This window comes from Gekko japonicus, unplaced genomic scaffold (genome assembly GCF_001447785.1).
Source record: "Gekko japonicus isolate JY-2015 unplaced genomic scaffold, Gekko_japonicus_V1.1 scaffold8, whole genome shotgun sequence".
Classification (NCBI taxonomy): domain Eukaryota; kingdom Metazoa; phylum Chordata; class Lepidosauria; order Squamata; family Gekkonidae; genus Gekko; species Gekko japonicus.
The window spans coordinates 1,583,665-1,603,534 of record NW_015167057.1 but is presented as its reverse complement, the minus strand read 5'-3'; the positions used below and the strand labels follow the sequence as shown (position 1 = coordinate 1,603,534).

General features: G+C 49.4%; 1 protein-coding gene across 1 annotated transcript in view; it reads left to right on the top strand.

The window, feature by feature from the left end:
- Nucleotides 1–11,688, top strand: part of MLLT6 (myeloid/lymphoid or mixed-lineage leukemia; translocated to, 6) — a 141,183-nt gene extending 129,495 nt beyond the window's left edge. Inside the window, exons 15-20 of the mRNA XM_015412440.1 lie at nt 46–234; nt 2,613–2,701; nt 4,613–4,971; nt 5,926–6,025; nt 8,254–8,574; nt 10,196–11,688. Of these exons, the coding sequence (XP_015267926.1) occupies nt 46–234; nt 2,613–2,701; nt 4,613–4,971; nt 5,926–6,025; nt 8,254–8,574; nt 10,196–10,240 (1,103 nt within the window). The 3' untranslated portion in view covers nt 10,241–11,688. The remainder of the gene's footprint in view (nt 1–45; nt 235–2,612; nt 2,702–4,612; nt 4,972–5,925; nt 6,026–8,253; nt 8,575–10,195) is intronic.
- The last annotated feature ends 8,182 nt before the right edge of the window (nt 11,689–19,870 follow it).

The window sequence follows — 19,870 nt, the reverse complement described above, 5'->3', positions numbered from 1 at the left end:
CCCTCCTCCCTCCCCCACCCCCCCTCTCCCTCACGTTTTCTGCAGTTGTAGAAATGCTCAAGGCCCTCCATTCGCTGCAGAAAGAGAACCAGCGACTCCAGGAGCAGATCATGACTCTGGCAGCAAAGAAGGAGCGCCTGCAGCTCCTGAACGTGCAGCTCTCTGTCCCCTTCCCTGTGGTGACCCCCAGCAACGGCCCCACCGGTCAGGCCCAGTATATCCTGGCCCCCCACGGTAAGACGGTAACCCAGCTGCTTCTCAGGGGCAGCTGGCGTTTAATCTTCAAAATTTAGAAATGTTCTTATTTCCAAAGGGCTGGTTCTTATTTCTGCAGTCTGGATGGGGTAAGCAGGAACCAGTATGATCTTCATAAGATGCTCCGGTTTGTTTGCCTGCACTTTTAGGGTCAACTCACTACCTGGGACAGGGCCTTTTCAGCTGCGGCCCCTTGCCCGTGGAATCTCCTCTCTGCATGCATTCAGCCAGTACCTAGCAGACAGTCAGACATTGCAGTGTACACAGGACCTTGCTGTACACTGCATTACCTTTGCATTTGCACCAAGATTCACAGTGGAGACTTCTGATGTGCTGCAAGTTATATGCTCGAAACTCTTCCCAGGCACGTGGAGGCCCAGTGCAGAGCGGGACTATGGTGCACATGGGCCGTCCTCACATTCTGTTTTCCTCCCCTCAAATGGTGCCATGAAACTGCTGTTTGCCCTGTTGGGGAAACTTAATGTGTACCAATGAACTACATATCACTTTCTCCAACAGGGCAAACAGGCCACTTTATAGGATATTAGGATATTGTAACTCTTACTCAGGTACACTTGGCAGTTGGCCCCACCCTGTCATCGCTTAGATGTTGAGCCTCTTTGGCCATTGATTGCCTTCTCTTTGGCCATTGATTGCCTCTCTTCTTCTGTCTCTTACCTGGGCTTGGAGCTGTAGCAAGTTAACCTTTTTTGAAGTTAATCTGTTAACAATAAGTTAAATGTACCTACATGAATACGTCATGTAAAGATGTGCTTCTATTTTTGAAGTAAAATTTCTTTCTCTTGTTACGATTGGAGTGATATCATCTTTGTAATTTGTTTGAACGGCATTTTCCCCTTAACTGGGAAACATGGAGAATCAAGGGATACTGTGAAAAAGCTCTGTGCTTCCAAGGCTAATTATATTTTTTTGCATTTAATGCCAATATACTTCAGGCTGGGAAAACAGCGCAGGGGAAAGTTTTGTGCCCATTTTCCCCGTGGGCCACAGTTCTGATATGAATTGTGCCCCTGCCCATCTCGGAGTAGAGTTCTGAGTTCAGAACTCGTGACGCACCTCTGATCAAAAAAATGCAAGAACAGTGGGCTTGGGAGTTGTGCTTCGGAGCTCCCGTCCTGTCTTCCTCCTCTCTTCACACCTAAAGCTCGATTGAAAACTTCCTGGTCCGATCAAAGTGCGGTTCACCATGATTTTTTTCAGACGCAGAGAGCTGGGCAGATTGGAGTTCTGTTGTCTCCTGACAAGCTTGAATTCTGGTTCTCAGAATCATTGTTTGTATGTATGTTTGGGGGGGGGGGAATAAACTTGAATTCAGCCAGACACCTCCATGATGACAATTTGGAGCTTGATCCAAGCAGGAAGTTTTGAAACAAGCGGTATGTGCAAAGGAAGAAGGTAGGTGAGAGGAGCGAAGGAAGCGGCAGGCACTGTATGCAGACCAATCTCACTTTTTCACATCGGCCGAGTGCAGGTGTGCTCGGTTTGGTGGTGAGAATCAAGCGTCTCGGGACTGTCAGAAATCCATCTGTCTCGGCAAATGTAAGCAAAGCAAGGGGAGGCCCCGGCAGGGCTTTATTGAAGTGAAAATCAACTTGATTGTTGGGGAGCCAGTTTGGTGGTGAGAGCCAGTTTGGTGTAGTGGTTAGGAGTGTGGACTCTAATCTGGGAGAACCGGGTTTGTTTCCCCACTCCTCCCCATGTAGCTGCTGGTGTGACCTTGGGTCAGTCACAAGTTCTGTCAGAGCTGTTCTCTCAAGGGCAGTTCTCGGAAGTGCTCTCTCAGCCCCGCCTGCCTCGCAGGGTGTCTGTTGTGGGGAGGGGAAGGGAAAGGAGAATGTAAACCACTTTGAGACTCTGAGTGAAGGGCGGGGGATAAATCCAATCTCCTCCTCCTCTGGGTTGCCAAAAGAAGACGTTTCTCTTTTCCCAGGCCTTTGGCAGTAGGTGGTTATTGCCTGAGCCTTTATGCTCTTCTCAGCCTCGCTGTGGCTTATAACTCTGGCTGCAATTGCCATTTGGGTCGATTTCCTTCCTGCAGAGTGGTGAAATTGATCTTCTCTTTAAATATTGTGGACAGGTGGATTTTACTGTACGTTTTTAGTGGGAATGCTTGCGGGCCAGATTGGATTCTGTTGAGAGGTGGGGTACCTTTGGGTCATGTAAACAAATGAGCAGATTATACAAATAGGTAAGCGAGAGAGATGCGGAGGCCCACGCCTGCCTCCCTGTCCGGAAGCCTCCAGCACTGCTCTCAAGAGATGTGAGAATCAGCCAGGCTGACTGAGTAGCACTCTGCAAATGTTCAGCTGAAAGACAACCTGTGTTTTCCCCTCTAGCATGCAACAGCGACTCTCTGAGCGCCAGCAAGAGCCCCCCCTGCAAGAACAGCTTTGGCATCGAAAACTCACTCTCCACTTCTTCCGAGGTACGGGACGTCTCTTGCTGTTCTCCTTATGTGCGCAACATGGATTCTGTGGCAGCTACAGGTGGCCTTGTTGTGAGGCAAGGAGAAATGGCTGGCCAAGGAGAAATAGTGTGGTATCATGGTTAGAGTGTCAGAGACCCAGGTTCGAATCCCCACTGTCATGGAAGCTCAGTGCGTGACCTTGGGCCAGTCACACGCTCTCAGCCTAACCGGACCCCTGTCTGGCAGATTTTTCCCCACCAAATCTTCAGTTCCCCTCAGTGACTGGGTTGCCCTGCAGTAGCATGTAGATATCCAGGTGTAATTTCCTGTAGGAGCGCACAGGAGCGGAGCTCCAGCAGTAAAGAGCCCAGGGGGCGGGCACATGCAACAAGCCCTACCCCCTGCTCCCAGCAGCCCTCAGTTAGAGCAAGAAGCAGCCAGGTAAGTTGCAAAAAAAAACCATCCCCCCCATCCAAGACATTCCAGTGGCATCTTTAAGACCAAGTTTTATTCAGGTACAAGCTCTCCCTCCTTTGCAAGGAGAGATCTGCACGTCCCCCCCCCCCCGAATAGCTAGCAATCCAAAACAGTCCAGTGGAGCCTGAGCGGTGGGTGTTGCCTTCTGACACACTTCCGGTGATGTCAGGGGGTGTGGCATATGCAAATGAGTTATGCTAATGAGTTATGCTGATGAGCCCCTGCGCCTCTTTTTCTACTAAATGACCCCTGTATATATCCTTTGTCATAAAAGACTTGACTGTCCCACCATGTGTGTGGATATTTAGTTTAGGCTTTTTCTCAGCTCATCATCTCAGCTGATCTCCAGGTGACAGAAATCAGTTCCCCTGGAGAACATGGCCGCTTTGGAAGGTGGACTCGGTGGCATTATGCCCCATTGAACTCCCTCCCTTCTCCAAACCCCACCCTCCTCAGGCTCCGCCCCCCAAATCTCCAAGGATTTCCCAACCCAGAGCTGGCAACCCTGATATCTTCTCTAGTGGTTAGGATGGAGCTCCAGTGTCCAGGATGTCTCTTTGCCCCCCTCTGTGCTAACAAGCAACATCCGAGTAAGCTTTATAAACAAGGAAACCTTTTCGGAATAATTAATGTAAAATAAGAGACATGATGCCTATCTGCCGTTTGTCTGTATGCTGCAGAATTCTGCTCTCGATGGAGAATTTGGTTTGGCCGGGTGCAAAATTAAGGGGAATGCAATGGCCCCGGATGCAATCCCTGCTGTGCCCATCCAGTGTTCCCTCTAAGCTGAGTTAGTGTGAGCTAGCTCACAGTTTTTTAGCCTCCGGCTCACACATTTTTGTCTTTGCTCAGGAAGGAATGCTCCAGAGCAAACTAATTTATTTAGCAGCCAAATTGCTCACTCACAAGTTTAATGCCAGTAGCTCACAAAGGAGAATTTTTGCTCACAAGACTCCACAGCTTAGCATTGGCCCGCCCCTATCATGTATGTGTGCTGCAGAATTCTGCTCTCGATGGAGAATTTGGTTTGGCCGGGTGCAGAGTTGGGGGGGGGGGATGCAATGGCCCCGGATGCAATCCCTGCTGTGCCCATCCAGTGTTCCCTCTAAGCTGATTTAGTGTGAGCTAGCTCACACTTTTTTAGCCTCTGGCTCACACATTTTTGTCTTAGCTCAGGGAGGAGGGCTCCAGAGCAAACTAGTTTATGCAGCAGCCAAATCGCTCGCTCACGACTTTAATGCCAGTAGCTCACAAAGTAGAATTTTTGCTCACAAGACTCCACAGCTTAGCGGGAGCATTGGCCCCATCATGTCTGTATGCTGCAGAATTCTGCTCTCGATGGAGAATTTGATTTGGCCGGGTGCAGAGTTGGGGGGGGGGGGATGCAATGGCCCCGGATGCAATCCCTGCCGTGCCCAGTCGTGATTCTCCTTCCTTCCCTTCCTCTACCAGGATCCTCATTCGGGCTGTCCCAGCCGAAGCAGCTCTTCCCTGTCCTTCCACAGCACTCCGCCCCCCCTGCCCTTGTTACAGCAGAGCCCCGCCTCCCTCTCGCTGACCGCCGGGGTGCAGCAGCAGCCACCAGTGAACGGCTTGGCCAGGGCTGTGGGGACCGCCCACGGAGGAGGAGGCGCCCCGGCCAATCACAGCCTGGTGGAAGGTCTCCTTGGGAGCCTGACTGGAGGGCAGCAGATCCCTGTCAACGGTATCCTTGGAGGCTTGAACGGAGCGATGGCGGCGCAGGCGCAGAATCCCCTCCTGGCACAGACCAGCGGTCCCCAAACCCTGCAGCTCTCCACCAACCAAAACAGGTATGTAGGGGGGGGGGGAGGCTGCATCAACAGAATGGCAAGTTCAGAAAAGGAGCTGACAAAGGGGAGAGGCTGTGGCTCAGTGGAAGAGCATCTGCTTGGCATGCAGAAGGGTCCCAGGTTCAATCCCCGGCATCTCCAGTTGAAAGGGGCAGCTAGGAGGTGATATGAAAGACCTCAGCTTGAGTCCCTGGAGAACCATGGAGAGGGGCTGTGGCTCAGTGGGAGAGCATCTGCTTGGCACGCAGAAGGGTCCCAGGTTCAATCCCCAGCATCTCCAGTTGAAAGGACCAGGCAGTAGGTGATGTGAAAGACCTCTGCCTGAGACCCTGGAGAGCCAGTCTGCCAGTCTGAGTAGACAATACTGGCCCTGATTAGATTGATGGTCTGATTCAGTAGAAGGCAGCTTCATATGTACATACATTAAATTTTGGGGAGGGGCCCTGGGTCAGTGGGAGAGCCTCTGCTTTGTGTGCGGATGTTCCCAGGTTCGATCCCCGGCATCTCCAGTTAAAGGGACCAGGCAGTTGGTGATGTGAAAGACCTCTGCCCGAGAGGCAGGAGGCATTTTGCAGGAAATACTTGGCCAGAGAGATGGGATTGTTTTACATTTTCCACTGCCTGCTAATTCACTCTCTCAAACAAGGCTACCGTGGCTCAGTGGTAGAAGGTCCCAAGTTCAATTCCCGCCATCTCCAGTTAAGAAGATCAGGTAGTAAATAGGAGATTATAAAGGCCTCCACCTGAGACCCTGGAGAGCTGCCGCCGGTCTGAGGAGCCAATGCCAACTTTGATGGACCGAGGGTCTGATTCAGTAGAAGGCAGCTTTCACGTGTGTTCAAAGACAGGAGATGTTCTGCCTGCCTTAACTGGTGCCAGTGGGCTGTCTCCTGTCTTTACCGTCCAGCTGCCCTAACGCCACCCCTGCCTCTTCGCCTCCTTCCTCCCCTCCAGCATCAGCCACCTGGCGGAGCATCAGCGGCAGCTCCTCAGCCAGCACGAGCTCCAGCTCCAGCAACTGCAGCAGCTCCTCACGTCGCAGCCCCTCAACCCGGTAGGTGTCGCCTCGCCGGCCTGCACGACTGGACTGCTGGCCTGGCCCCCTCTAGTGGTTGAACGAGGAAATTGATGGGAAAGAGGAACCTCCTGGGCTTCAGGCTGGAAGTTCCAGAAGAGGCGGAGCTGGATGGGAGGGGCTTTTGGGGTGTTTAGAAAACTACGACTGAGGGAGGAGATTTGTCAAATTACGACTGGTGGGGAGAGAGCGAACAGTGTCGTTATTCGCAGGCCCCAGGCCAGGTTTATTTATTTACCTCATTTGTACCTCACGTTTTCTCCCCAATTGGGGACCCACGGCAACTTACATCGTTCTCCTCTCCTCCATTTTATCCTCACAAAAGCCCTGTGAGTGAGATAGGTAGAGGTATGTGTGCACGCAAAGGCTTATACCCAGAATAAAGCTTTGTTGGTCTTCAAGGTGCCAGTGGACTCAAATTTTGTCCTGTGAGGGAGGTTCGGCTGAGAGTGAGTGACAGGCTCAAGGGCACCCAGGAAGCTCCCATGGCAGGGTGGGGATTCGAACCTGGGTCTCCCAGTTTCTAATCCGACACTCTAACCACTATGCCACAGTGGATCTCTGAGGTTCCCCCTTGGAGACTGTGGGATACCTGAAGGGTACAAGTGTAGTTTCAGAGAACTATAACATCTTATTCACTTCATGTAGAACTCTACCTTTCTCCTCATATGGGAGCCCAAAGCAGCATACATCCTTCTCTTCTCCTCCATTTTATCCTCACAACAGCCCTGTGAGGTAGGTTAGGCTGAGAGTGGGTGACTACCCCAAGGTCACCCAGCAAGCTTCCATGGCATAGTGGGAATTCGAACCTGGGTCTCCCGGATCATAGTGTGACATTCTTTTGTCTGTCTGTCACATTTTTATCCCACCCATCATCCAAGGAGCTCTGCGTCTCCATAAATGGTTCTCCCTTCCTTCGTTTTACCCTTGGTGTGGCCTGTGTTCCAATCTCCACTCTACCATGGAAGCTCACTGGGTGATCTTGGGTCAGTCACTTGCTCCCTCAGCCTAAACTACCACACAGCACTGTTGTTGTAAGGATAAAATGGAAGAGGGGGCGAACCTACTGTGCTTAATCTGCTTCACTGGGTTGTTGTGAGGATAGCATGGAGATAGGGTTGCCAGCCCCCAGATGGGAGCGGGGGAGCCTCGATTTTGTGGGCTTGTGCCACTGCTGACCAGCTGGCTGGCAGGGGGAGGCCCCGCCTCCAACAGCCACCACCTGGTGCAATGTCCGCAACGTGATGATGTCTCGCAGAAGTGACATCATTATTCTGGGGACATCACACAGCAACGGTCTGGTGTTTTGGGCAAAACTCTGTGGTAACCATAGATTTTTGCCCCAAATACCAGAGTGTCACCAGCGTGATGACGTCACTTCCACATGATGTCATCACGTTGGGAACGTCGTGGACGGCAATGTCCCCCCACCCCCCTACTCCAAGAGAGCTCCCTCCCACCCATCCCTCGCTGAGGAGGACGTAAGCCCTGGCAACCCTACAAGGAGAAGAGACTGGTATACTACACTGAGCTCCTTGACTCCCTGGCTGAGAAAGCAGTGGCCCTGCTGGAGCCAGAGAGGGGCCTTTTATAGGCTTCCTCCTGTCCTGGTGTAATGACATCATCACATTGACTCTGTGATGATGTCACTTCCAGGGAGACTGCCCACGCCACAAGATGTGATGATGACCCCTGGCTTAGATGGATTTAAGGGGGCTTGGGCTGTCTCGTGGAAGGCAAGTTCTATCGTTGGCCATTAGCCGATGGGACCTTCAGGTTCAGAATTCAGCCTGGCCTACCCCGCAGAGTTGTTGCTGGCAGGATAAAACAGAGGAGGGGAGAGTGAGGTTGCAAGCAGTTTTGGGTCCTCATTCGGGAGAAAGGCAGGGTCTGAACATCTCAATAAATATGCCAGACCCCATTGAATAGCTGAGTAGAGCTTTTGGCTCTTTCATAAAGTAGAGGAAACTTTCTGCAAGTGTTCAGAAACCGTTTTCCTTTCAGTTTTTAAAAACATTATTTTTTCATGGAGAAAAACAACTCTGCATGTGTTCAGAGGTAATCAGTGCTGGGTGGCAGAACTTTGTAAGCCAAATGCAGCATCCTTAGGTGTGGGAATCCCCCAGTTCCTGTTTTCTGCTCTGTGTGTTGTGGGGAGGGGACAGCAATGAACAACTCTGCATAATTAGTCATCATGTGGCTTCCAGGAACAGCAGGCCTTGGTGTTCCAGATGATCCAGCAGATCCAGCAGAAAAGGGAACTGCAGCGGCTCCAGATGACGGGTTCCTCTCAGCTGCCCTTGGCCGGCCTCTTGCCAGCTACCTCCACGTCCCTCCTCCACTCCAACAGTGCCGCTCCGTCAGCTGCCAGCAGTACCCTGCTGGCCTCCATCTCCCCTCAGCAGCTCAATCCAGCCAGTTCCTTGATGGCTTCCCCACCACTCAGCACCCCCGGCAACAGCCTGATGTCCGCACAGACAAACCCTTTCCTCAGCCTGCAGGGTGAAAGCAGCGGTCAGAAGGGACTGGTGAGTATCCTGCCAGGAAGCTAAGGATGGGTACCACCTACATGTATTCAGCTAGCCATTGGATGAGCTGCTGTGATGTCATAGAATGTCTGCAAGGAATCCGCTTTTCTGAGAAAGAGAGGCGAACCAACTGCACGGGGAGAGAAGCAGTGAGGCGTTTTGGCTGAAGGGAGAAGGGAGAAATTTCAAACAGAGTTTGGGGACAAGACAGGTTATAGTACGTATGTCGACAGGAAGTGTGGGATCAGAACGGCTGAAAAAAGGTGGGTGATCCCCTGAGGCAAGAGAGCTGGAGAGGCAGAAGGTGGATGAAGGAAGGCAGATAGAGAAGACAACGAGCTGAGAAGCAGAGACATGACAGAACGCTAAGGGGAGGCAGGGAATCCAAGAGGAAGCGAAAGTGAGGTGGTGACGATGCTGGGGATAGGTTGCTTCTCTTCCCCATTCTGCACTGATAGCCGCTGCCATTGCGGAGGCATTTGGACCGGGAACTGTACTTCCACATGGAGAATTACTCCATGCTTTCCCCTGCTGCCTGCCACAGGTGGAAAATGGCAGCAGACGCAGTGATGGACGTGGCTGGGAACATCCGCGTTTCCCCTTCCACACTTTCCCCGAGCACACGTAGGGAACAGTCTTCCAGGAAAGACTGTAAAAAAGCATTACATGTAATTGGATTACATTGTAATGAAATCTGCTTTGATTCGGGGAGCGGTGGAACGAGGATCAAGAGCCCCGTTTGAGACGGACGGAAGGAAATACTTCTGTACACAGAGAGTGATTAAAATGTAGAATTCGCTGCCAGAAGATGTAGTGAGGGCCACAGGTAGAGACAGCTTTAAAAGAGGATTAGATAGATTCCTGAAGGACAGGTCTATCAGTGGCTGCCAGCCATGGTGACTGAGGGGAACCTCCACATTTAGAGGGCACTAAGCCTCTGAATCCCAGAGCCAGGAGGCAACATCAGGGGAAAGTCTCAGCACCTGTGCCCTGTTGTTGAGCCTCCAGAGGAACTGGCTGGCCCCTGTGTGATGGACCACTACTCTGATCCAGCAGGGCTCTTCTGATGTTCTTATCAGGGGAAGGCCTCGGCCTCTATGCCCTGTTGTTCGCCCTCCAGAGGAACAGATTGGCCGCTGTGTGAGACAGGATGCTAGGCTAGATGAGCCATTAGTCTGATCAAACAGGGCTCTTCTTATGTTCTTATCAGGGGAAGGCCTTGGTCTCTATGCCCTGTTGTTCCAGAGGAACCTGTTGGCCGTCCAGAGGAACTGGTTGGCCCCTGTGTGAAACAGGATGCTGGCCTAGATGGACCCCTGGTCTGATTCAGCAGGGTTCCTTTTACGTTCTTATCAGGGGAAGGCCTCGGCCTCTCTGCCCTGTTGTTGGCCCTTCAGAGGAACCGGATTGCCCCTGTGTGAAACTGGATGCTGGACTAGACGGCCCATTGGTCTGATCCAGCAGGGCTCTTATGTTCTTCAGCAGTCATAGTCTGCAGGCTCAAGGGCCTTTTCTGAGATAGGTGCTTTGATTTTCTGTCTACTTTTTAAAAAATGGCCGATTGGTACCCAACCAGTTGAGAGAGGTCTGTGCCTCTGCTTGTTTTTCTTCCCCCCTCCAGAGCATGAATGAAAAGGGAGGTGGCCCCGTTCAGGACAAGGGCTAATTTCGGCAATCCCAGGGGCTTCTTTCTGCCATAGGAAAAGAGTCTCTCCTTGAGCCACGGATCATGAAACGTAGAGTGACCACACGCACGTCTTCTGAGCAAGTCTTTGGTGTGGTGTGGCGTGGCAGTGCTGAGCAGAGGCGTGTTCGGCATCTGTTGTTCCCTGGTTCTGCACCTCGCTGTTCCAGCCCCTCCCGAAGAAGGCAGGCGAAGGAAACATTCTCTCTCACGCCCTTCGCTGGCTTCCTCCAGAACGCTCCGCACTTGTTTCAAAAGAAGTTGCACTTCAGGGGAGAGAGGACAAAGGAGCCTGCCACATCCTCAGATGCCCACGGATCGACCTTCGAGGGGGAGATCTGCTAGCTGGACGGTGGCCGCATTACCCTGGCGGTAATGTTAGCTTTGCGGAGCGCGGCATTTCCAAGCCGAGGCTAAGAAATCCAGCAAGCTGCTCGGAAGCGGGGAAAGTCCAGCCTCAGCGAAGTGGAAGGGGGTGGAGCTCTTCAAGGCTCATTTACATACGAAAGCAAGGCTAGAAAGGGTTTTGTTGGAGCCCCATGAGAAGCCTGCGTCCAGACTTTCACTTCTTCAGGGTCTTTGGCGTGCACTTGGATACAGCTTTGGTGAATTTTACTAGGGCACGGTCCTGTTTGGGGTGGAGTCGGGGACCCAGTCTTGGTATGGCTAAGAACCGTCACGTTGGTTCTCCCAAAACACCCCCCCCCAACCACTGCAAGGTTCTCATTTCAGAATCAGCCCAAAGGAAATCCTCCTTAGCTTCTATTTTGAGTAGGACTTTGCCACTTCCTTCAGGCGTCTTGGGTAAAACAGCCTGTGGTTTTCAGAAGGCCAGTACCAATTCCTTACCTGTGCTTACCTTCAGGACGTTTTTTCCAGCCCCTCAAAAGGTTCTTTTCCTTCTCCAATGGACCAGCTGCTTAAAAACCAACACCAAAGAGGCAGGATGAGGACTTGGTCTAAAGGCAGGAGCTGTTCCTTCCGTCTCCAAAGCAACTCCGTTCTAGTAAAGAACATCCTCCAACCCCTACTGATGGTGCTGGGCTAATTCAGGTCCTGAGAGCGTTGGTCTTCCCATCACGGCAAGCCCTGCCTGGCCTATCTCTGATTTGTAATTTGTTGTCTCAGAAAATTCAGAAGTTCCTTGAAGGATGGGATGAAAGGAAATGGAAATCAAGATCAACTGTGGGGAGGAGAAATCCAGCTCTCTTAAATGTAGAGTTAGTCTCTGGGTCACCAGATGCCCAGGGTCTTAAAAATCTTTCATGCCTTGATGGATATACAGTCAGTGTAGGCACATCCCCACCACCCCCTCCAATTTGCACTACTCCAATACATCGGTGGTGAGCGTGTGCCGATACAGCCGAGAATGACCACTGCTCTTCACATTCATCTTGTTTTGGTGTGTGTTTGCTTTTCGGTTTTCCTCCCCCCCCCCCTTGTAAAACAAAAGAAAAAGTAGCTGCAACGTGGCTGAGATGGACTTTTTAAAAAAAAGAAGAAGGGGGGGAGAAATCGCTGCAACATTTCAAGTTTTCATTATCTTTTAGTTTGTTTGGAGGGTTGGGGTTTGGGTTTTTTTGGTCCAGACAGATGTGCTTGACTCCAAATTGTCTGTGTGTGTAGTTTAGCCTTTAAAAAGAAAAAAGAAAATCGTTCAACAGGAAGCTACTGGAAACTGACGAGAGCAGCTGCTATTCCGAACGGAATCCAACGAGCACTCCCTTCTTTGCAAGTCAAGGCAGCTTCGGAATGGAATGATGCTGGACATTCTTCAGTCTTGTGTTTTAAAAAATATTAAAAAATACCCCCCCCCCCCCCCGACAGACACAAACCTCCATCAGCATGATGCACTTATTGGTCACCTTTTGAAATGCGTCCAAACCAGCACTTCGGCCACATTCCATTTCAAATGTGTCCTTTCCTATCTTGATGGTACTCGTCCTCTTGGCCCCCATCCAACTGTCGACGTGCAGGTGGATCGCTGAGTGGTTGTTGTTTTTTAAATTATTATTGGTAATTGTATAGATCACCCGTTTGGTTAGAGAGTGGGAAGCGGGGGGGGGGGGCTTGCTAGATAAATTCATCCCCTCGCTCTTCCCTCCCCAAACATCTGATTAGCACTTCCATCAGTTATATCATTGGAGCTATGTGTATGAAGCTGGATTGGGGGGCGGGGGCCTGTAGGGATTCCTCATTCAGCTAGGGATACACATGCAAGCATATGTTCGCTCGCTAGATCGGGGTGCATATGCTTTCTGAAACATACACACTTCTTCCACCTGGAATTGCAGGTTTGACTTTTAAAATGTCTCTCCATTCGTAAATGCTAAATTTGCACAAATGCGGCCGAGCACTCATAAATCCACATACATTTGGTGCAGTGTACAGGGGGCGAAGGGGGAGGGGGTTCTTTTCAGATGGGATTATAATGTGGCCGTATTTCTTAAGGAAGGCAAATGCATAAGTACCCAGATTTTTTTAAAATGTGCAAAGGAGCAAATTCCACATTGACATAGCACTTTTAAAAGAAAAGAAAAAGGTCTGAGAATGAAGGAAGAAGAACAGGTAATTTGGGGATTCACGGCACCAGAACTCTGTTTAGTCCAATGGTCGTGGTGAAATGTATACCCTTTCATTGGCAGCAACATGGAACTATGTGTTTCATGGAAAGGGTTCTCAAACAGGTTTCCTGGGGGTGGGGGCAGGAAGCATTTGCAGGAAAAACTTGGCCAGAGAGATGGAATTGTTTTAAATTTTCCACTGCCTGCTAATTCACCCTCTTAAATAAGGAGAGGGGCCATGGCTCAGTGTTAGAGCATCTGCTTGGCATGCAGAAGGACCCAGATTCAATTCCCGCCATCTCCAGTTAAGATGATCAGGCAGAGTAAGCAGGAGATGACAAAGCTCTCCACCCGAGACCCTGGAGACCCGCTGCCAGTCTGAGTAGGCAATGCTGACTTTGATGGACCAAGGGTCTGATTCAGTATAAGGCAGCTTCATGTGTCCATGTGACACATACACCCTTTTTAAAATTTAAACTGATTTTTCTCCATTTAGGTTCTGAGAAGTCCAGCCATCAAGAAAATGAGCTGGGAGTGAATGGGAAGTGTTAAAGCAACACCCCCACACCAGCTTGCGGATGCTGTCCTGCAAGTGACCCCTTTGGTTGTATTCACTGGGCAGGCACATGTTTCAGAAATACGCGCCAACTGGCAGAGTTGAAGATTGAGCTTCCTTATGTGTGGGGAGATGTTGTGCGCATGTGATTCTGAATGCACGTGTAGCATTGCGCACTTGTTTGGTGCTGAAATCCTAGATGCACCTATTGCACTTTCAAGAGTCTGGTGCTCAAACCCAACCTCACCATTCACTCACTGCCCCCTAGTGTTTCTGTTTCATGTGTCAGTTTCCTCCAATTTGTAATAATCCACTATAAAACTAGAGGATCTTTTGGCCTAGGATTGTGTGCTCATAAATGCAAAAGCTAGCAGCTGGATCCAGAATCATGAAAGGTGTTATCTGTGCCATGCACATTCCACACATGTGGAAGCAGCCGCCGAGTTGTGGGTCTGTACCGAGAGAATCATCAGCAATGCAGGTTGCTAGATAGGCTTGATAATGTGCAGGAGATCCCCTTCAGCAGCCAGAAGGGTTTTGGGGGGGAAAGGCTTCCCATGGGCACAAAGGGGTCCTCCTTCAATGTTCTGCATAACCCCCCCCACACACACACACACACATATGTACACAGCAGGCAGGAAATTGGTGTGCATCCAGATACCCTTGCAATGAATTACAACAATTTCCCTAGGAGGCAACCCAAGATAAATTGGTTCTACGAGTTTATGGCTGAAATCAGGTGTCCACTGCACTGATTGACTGGGGGCCAATGTTTCCTCTAGGCTGTGGAGTCTTCTGAGTAAAAATTCTACTTTGTGAGCTACTGGCATTAAAGTTGTGAGTGAGTGATTCGGCCGCTGCATAAATAATTTTGCTCTGGAGCCATCCTTCCTGAGCTAAGACAAAAATGGGTGAGCCAAAGGCTAAAAAAACTGAGCTAGCACACACTAACTCAGCTTAGAGAGAGCATTGCAGTGGGGGCTCATGCCATTATGAACCCACCTCCCTAGGAGCAATTTTACCTCATCTTTTTAAAAAGAAGGCACCCAACAGTCATTAAATGGGGTAAACTTATGGCCATTGCTTTAATGTTTTTTAAAGATGGACCGCCTGCCTGAAGTCCTTGGTGGGGGAGAAAGATTGCCCAGTCGGCATTCAGTCCGTTGATACATCCTGCCAAAAGCATTGCAAGTATAGGGAAAAGCCAGGCTTTCTCTGTGGGGCAAAAAGACCTAGCTAGGGTTCTAAGACCTGTCTGTTCCCTCCGTTGTTCAAAACAAAGAGCAGTGTTCCCATTTTTCTTGCAGAATCACGCTAGCCAGGCATTCTGTATCCAGGGAAGTTGCTCACACTGGAAGAGCACAAGAATTCTCCTGGATAATACACTGGCTTGAACAACTGTTTATGTCACAGTACAGCTCAAGCTAATCCTGTTAGGAACTTAGTCATGAAAGGCAGTGGTGGGGCTTCATGTGAGGAGAGAGAGAGAAAAGAAAGCACTTATTTCTGGAATCACCCAAAGGGTACCCTCTCTCTTTTTTAAAAAAATCTGCTCTCTCCACCCCCACCCCCATCCAGTCTCTCCTCCGGCAGCAGTCTTGGCTCCTACCAGACCGATCTGTTTTGAATGTTATGTTCCTGAGAAGTTCTGTATTCACTTCATATTTTAATGGATAGATTGGGGTTGGTCTGGCTGCCTTGGGCCAAATCTGACCATAGTCTGTGAATGTGATCAAGTTCTCAGCATTCCCTTTCTCCCTCTAGCTACGATATATTTTAGGAAGGCATGGGAGGGGGGAGAGAGGAGGGGAGGGGCTGTGGTGTTCAGTGGAAGAGCCTCTGGTTTGCATGCAGGAGGTCCCAGCGTCAAGCCTTGACAATGCCAGTTAAAAAGGGCCAGGCAGTAGGTGATGTGAAAGGCCTCTCCCTGAGACCCTGGAGAGCACTGGCAATCCATCTGATCACCAGTCAAGGCAAGGTGGTGCATTTTGGAGTGCAGTTGTCAGTAGCAGGATGGAAGATGGGACTTTCGGAGCTTAGTCCAACGGGACGTTCTACACGAGCCCTTTTAAAATGGGTGGGAACTGCACCAGAAAATATGTCAGTGGATTGCATCCTGGGTTAATTAGCAGAAATGCCATTTCCGTTTATTTAGGCACAAAGGTGTTTTGGACAGGCCCTGAAGCAAGAACAGTCTCATGTGCTTCTTCTAGTCTCATGTGTTCTTCCAGTGGGCCCTTACGATGCTTTGGCAAAAGTCATTTCAAAGGTCACAATGGCACCCACACAGACTGAGGAATGATTTATCTTGAATAATAAAGGTCACAATGGCACCCACACAGACTGACTGAGGAATGATTTATCTTGAATAACGGGGCTCAAGTTAGCCTAGCAGTCAACGCTGGAAGGATAATAGCAGTGAAGCTTCACAACATTTCTCCTTAACAGAATTACTTCCTGGTTGACTGTGCCCCATATGGGCCAACTCTGTGTTTGATTCTGCTGATCGTAGTCCCTAGGGGTGCCAGTCTCCAGGTGGGGCCTGAGGATCAGCTGAAATTACAGCTCATCTCCAGACTGCAGAGATAAGTTCCTGGGAGAAAACAGACGCTTTGGAGGATGCACTGTATGACACTGTACCCCATTGAGGTCCCTGTCCTCCTGGGCTCCACCCCCAAATATCCAGGAGTTACCCAACCTGGAGTTGGCAACCTTCCCCCGCTGGTGGCCGGGGGGACCGGGCAACCCTAGTTAATCCTCAAAATCCATCACCCAAGAGGGCAAATTCTTCCTTGAAGGACTGTTGATTGTGTGGAACATAAGATTAGAATCGTAAGAGCTCTGATAGGCCGGGTTCTTCTAGTTCAGTGTCTCAAGAGGAGCCTTGCTGTGTCAGACCAATGGTCCATCTAGTCCAGCATCCTCTTTCACCAGAGGCCCAACAAACCAGGCATAGAGACCAAGGCCTCCCCCTGATGTTGCCTCCCATCACTGGGATTCAGAGGTTTACTGCCTCTGAATATGGAGGTTCCCTCCTTACTATGGCTAGAAGCCACTGATGGACTCCTCCTAATCTTTAAAAGCCAAGGCCATCACTACTGTTTACTGGCACTGAATTCTACAATTTGTTTGTACAGATGATAAATCAGAGGCCTCCAGGAAGCTCATTAAGTATGGTGCAAAGGCACCAGCCTCATGCCACCTTCCCTCAGCCTCAAATACTCCGAGACATCCTGCCCATGAATGTGGAAGTGGCGTCATCTCTCAGGAGAGAAGGCAGCATTGTATATAGCCTGATCTCATCAGATATTAGAAGGGTGACCACCAAGGAAGGCTCTGCAGAGGAAGGCAATGGTGACCCCCTCTGCCTCTCACTTGCCCTGAAAACCCCTTGCTGGGATTGCCATAAGCCAGTTGCGATTTGATGGCGCATAGGTACGTATTTAGCTACTGTGGCTGTTGATGGCCCTCCCTGTGTTTTTCTAGCCCTCTTGTTAAGCTATCAAAGCTAGTAGTTCCCATCTAGGAGAGAGGGAGAACAATCAATATCCATCTCCATCGCATGATTTTACAACCTCTCTCATAGCCCTCTGTCACCTTCCCCCAACAACAAACCCCAAAGGAAGGTGATCCAAACCCCTTGGTCACTGCCATTTTGGGGGCACCTTTTCCCAGCAAATGTGATTTATCAGGAAGAACATTAATGAAGTTGCATTGAAATTGGCATCGCATCGTAACTTCAGCACGGGTCTTCAGATCCATGATAAAAAAAGTAATGTGTGAAGCAGTGGGGAAATGTGAATTTGAATGAGCCATGGCAGAGTGCGTGAAAACAACCAATAAGGGCTGTGCTTCAGTTGCACTGGGGTACATTTCTTTACCTTGCCGTTGATGCTGATGTCACATTTTAATACTTTGCTTGTTGTCTTTAACACTCCACCCCCCCCCTTTCTCCATTTGTTGTTGTTTTTAATTAAAATAAGAGGAAACAGATGTGTATATTTTTGGCAATTAAGGTAATGTAGTGAAGATATATTTTTTCCATGCTGCTCAACTCTTCTTTATTATAATAAATAATAATGTTAATGTCAAAAGACTTTTTAAACAACACGGGAAAAGTAATAAAACCACGGGGTTCCTCCCCCAAAAAAGAACAATATAGCATAGAATGATGGGATGGCAATAGGATTTTTTTCCCCCTTTTAAGGTGAATACTGGTGAAAATGTTGAGATCAACCAACTGGGTCAGAAATGTCTGTGTTAGAAAATAGCAAGATACAGTGTCCTTAGAAAGCAAAGGAGAAATACCTGGAAATGTTAAATGAGGTTTTCATAGGCCCCAACCCAGAAAAGATGTCAAGATACAGAAAGCATGTAGGGACTCCCCCCCCCCAAGTGCATAAAACAAACTTTAAACAGCACCCCTGAAGTCATCCCAATGTGTTGACCTGTAGAAGTTTCTTACAAAGGAACTACAATTTTACAAAACGTCCCATGTAAAAACACCATCTGTTTGTATAACGGTGTGTCTAGTAAACCCCCCCCCCTAAAAAAGGGTTCTTAAAACACACCCACAATTTTATCCATTGGCACCCGATAATTCATTCTATATTGTGTGATGGTTTCTTTGCTGTATAGATGTTTTCAGCTAGATTTCCTGATGAAACCCAGTTCCAGCATTCCCAACTTGTAACACGTCTAGCGACTTTTGGATTCCTTTGAATAATGTTGTGTGTTTTAAGTATTATTTTTGGGATAATTCTGTCTGTTTAATGCTGCCCAATACTGAAAATGTTGTACATCTGGGGAAACAGGTTGCCACCCACGGACCAGATTTATACCAGATAAAATAAGGATGGGGAGACCCTGTCTGGGCAATGGAACAACATGGAACAGCATGTATAACTGCCATGGAGTTCTCATGAGACCGCCCGTGTACTAGCATGCACTACCCTTCCGCTGTACTCAGGTGCTCTGGCTTGGTACCAACCCTCTCTAGTGGTGGCAGCAGTGGGATTCCCCAGTGGTAGCAGTTGCATTTCTATCAAATGCCCAAACCGGGAGGAAGCTGAGGCTTTTATCCCTGATCTTACGGCCTGTTTTGAGCTCAACTGCAGCCAAGGACAGACTGGCCATTTAATTTGCCAGGAAATTTCCTGGCGGGCTGTTGCCCCAGAGGGCCACGGGTAGCCATGAGCAAGCAGAATGAGCCCCGATCTGCCACCAGTGCAGGGTCTGCATGGCTCAGACCCTTCAACAGAAAAGATGATCTGTATCAGCTCACCAGCTGTCTCTCCCCTCACTGCTGCCAGTTAGCAGCAGTTCGGGAGGAGGCAGCCGTGAACCAATCTTCATAATTGGGTTCTCTGGCAGGATCTAAACTCAGTGGCTTTTGCAATGCTGGCTTGTAGTGTTGCAAGGGCCTTTCCCCTTGGCTTGCTCCAGTCCTGGGCCATTTCAACTTTATAATTTATCCCTGGCCACAGAGTCCCAAGTGTGGGAATGGAGTCCCCAGGAACTGGATGCTGAGATAGTACGTCTCCTGGCCTCTTACTGAGCTATAACATCACATCTGTTCCATGCTCCCTGTTGTTTCCTAATAATGCCACATAGCCAATGGCATCAAGGAGCCAAACTGATGAGATACCCTGTAGTTGAGAGTGGGGAATGCAGCCTAGTCAAAACAGGGTAATCTCCAACCACTTCTGGGACCACAAAATTATTGGGTTAAATGTAAAATAAAAAAAATCATTTTTCTTGGAAGGACAGAAGCTTAATGCAGTATCCCTGATTCTCCACATTTCCCAGTTAAGGGGGAAATGCTGTTCAAACAAATTAATAAGGTGATATGACTCCAGTGGTGTTGGTTCGAAGCAACAGAACAAAGTGCTGAAGAAGTGTGCGTGTACACAGAAGCTCATGCCTTGAATAAAACTTTGTCGGTCTTAAAGGGGCCACTGGACTCTTACAAAACCAGGAGCGCCTCTTACATGACACATTCACACAGGTACATTTAACTTGCTGTGAACGTATTAACTTCAAAAAGATTAACTTGCTACAGTGCCAAGCCCAGGTAAGAAGAAGAAGAAGAGAGGTTATTTATGGTATGGCAGTTATGCACAGGAAGCATGTAATAATAGAAAGTATGGAACCAAGTTGATAAAAGGGGTATGCAGACCGATATGAGATGAAAAAAAGAAGACAAGCAAAGGGCCAAAGAGGCTCAATATCTGACCGGTGAGGAGTGTACCGGAGGGAGGGAATTCTCTTAACCCTTTCCCTCCCAGGTCCTCTTGCATTGCAGAGTTACAATAGCCAACAAAAGTCTGGTGGTAATAATATACCCCTACTGTAGGAGTGTAAGTCTCACAAGTCTTTATGGCCCCCCCGGTTTCCCATGCTGTCTGTAAAGTGGAAAGGTGGTAAAGAGAATGGTGCAGAGCGGCATTCAATTGAACCCTAGCTGCTGTATTTGGGGGGGGGGGGGTCCCA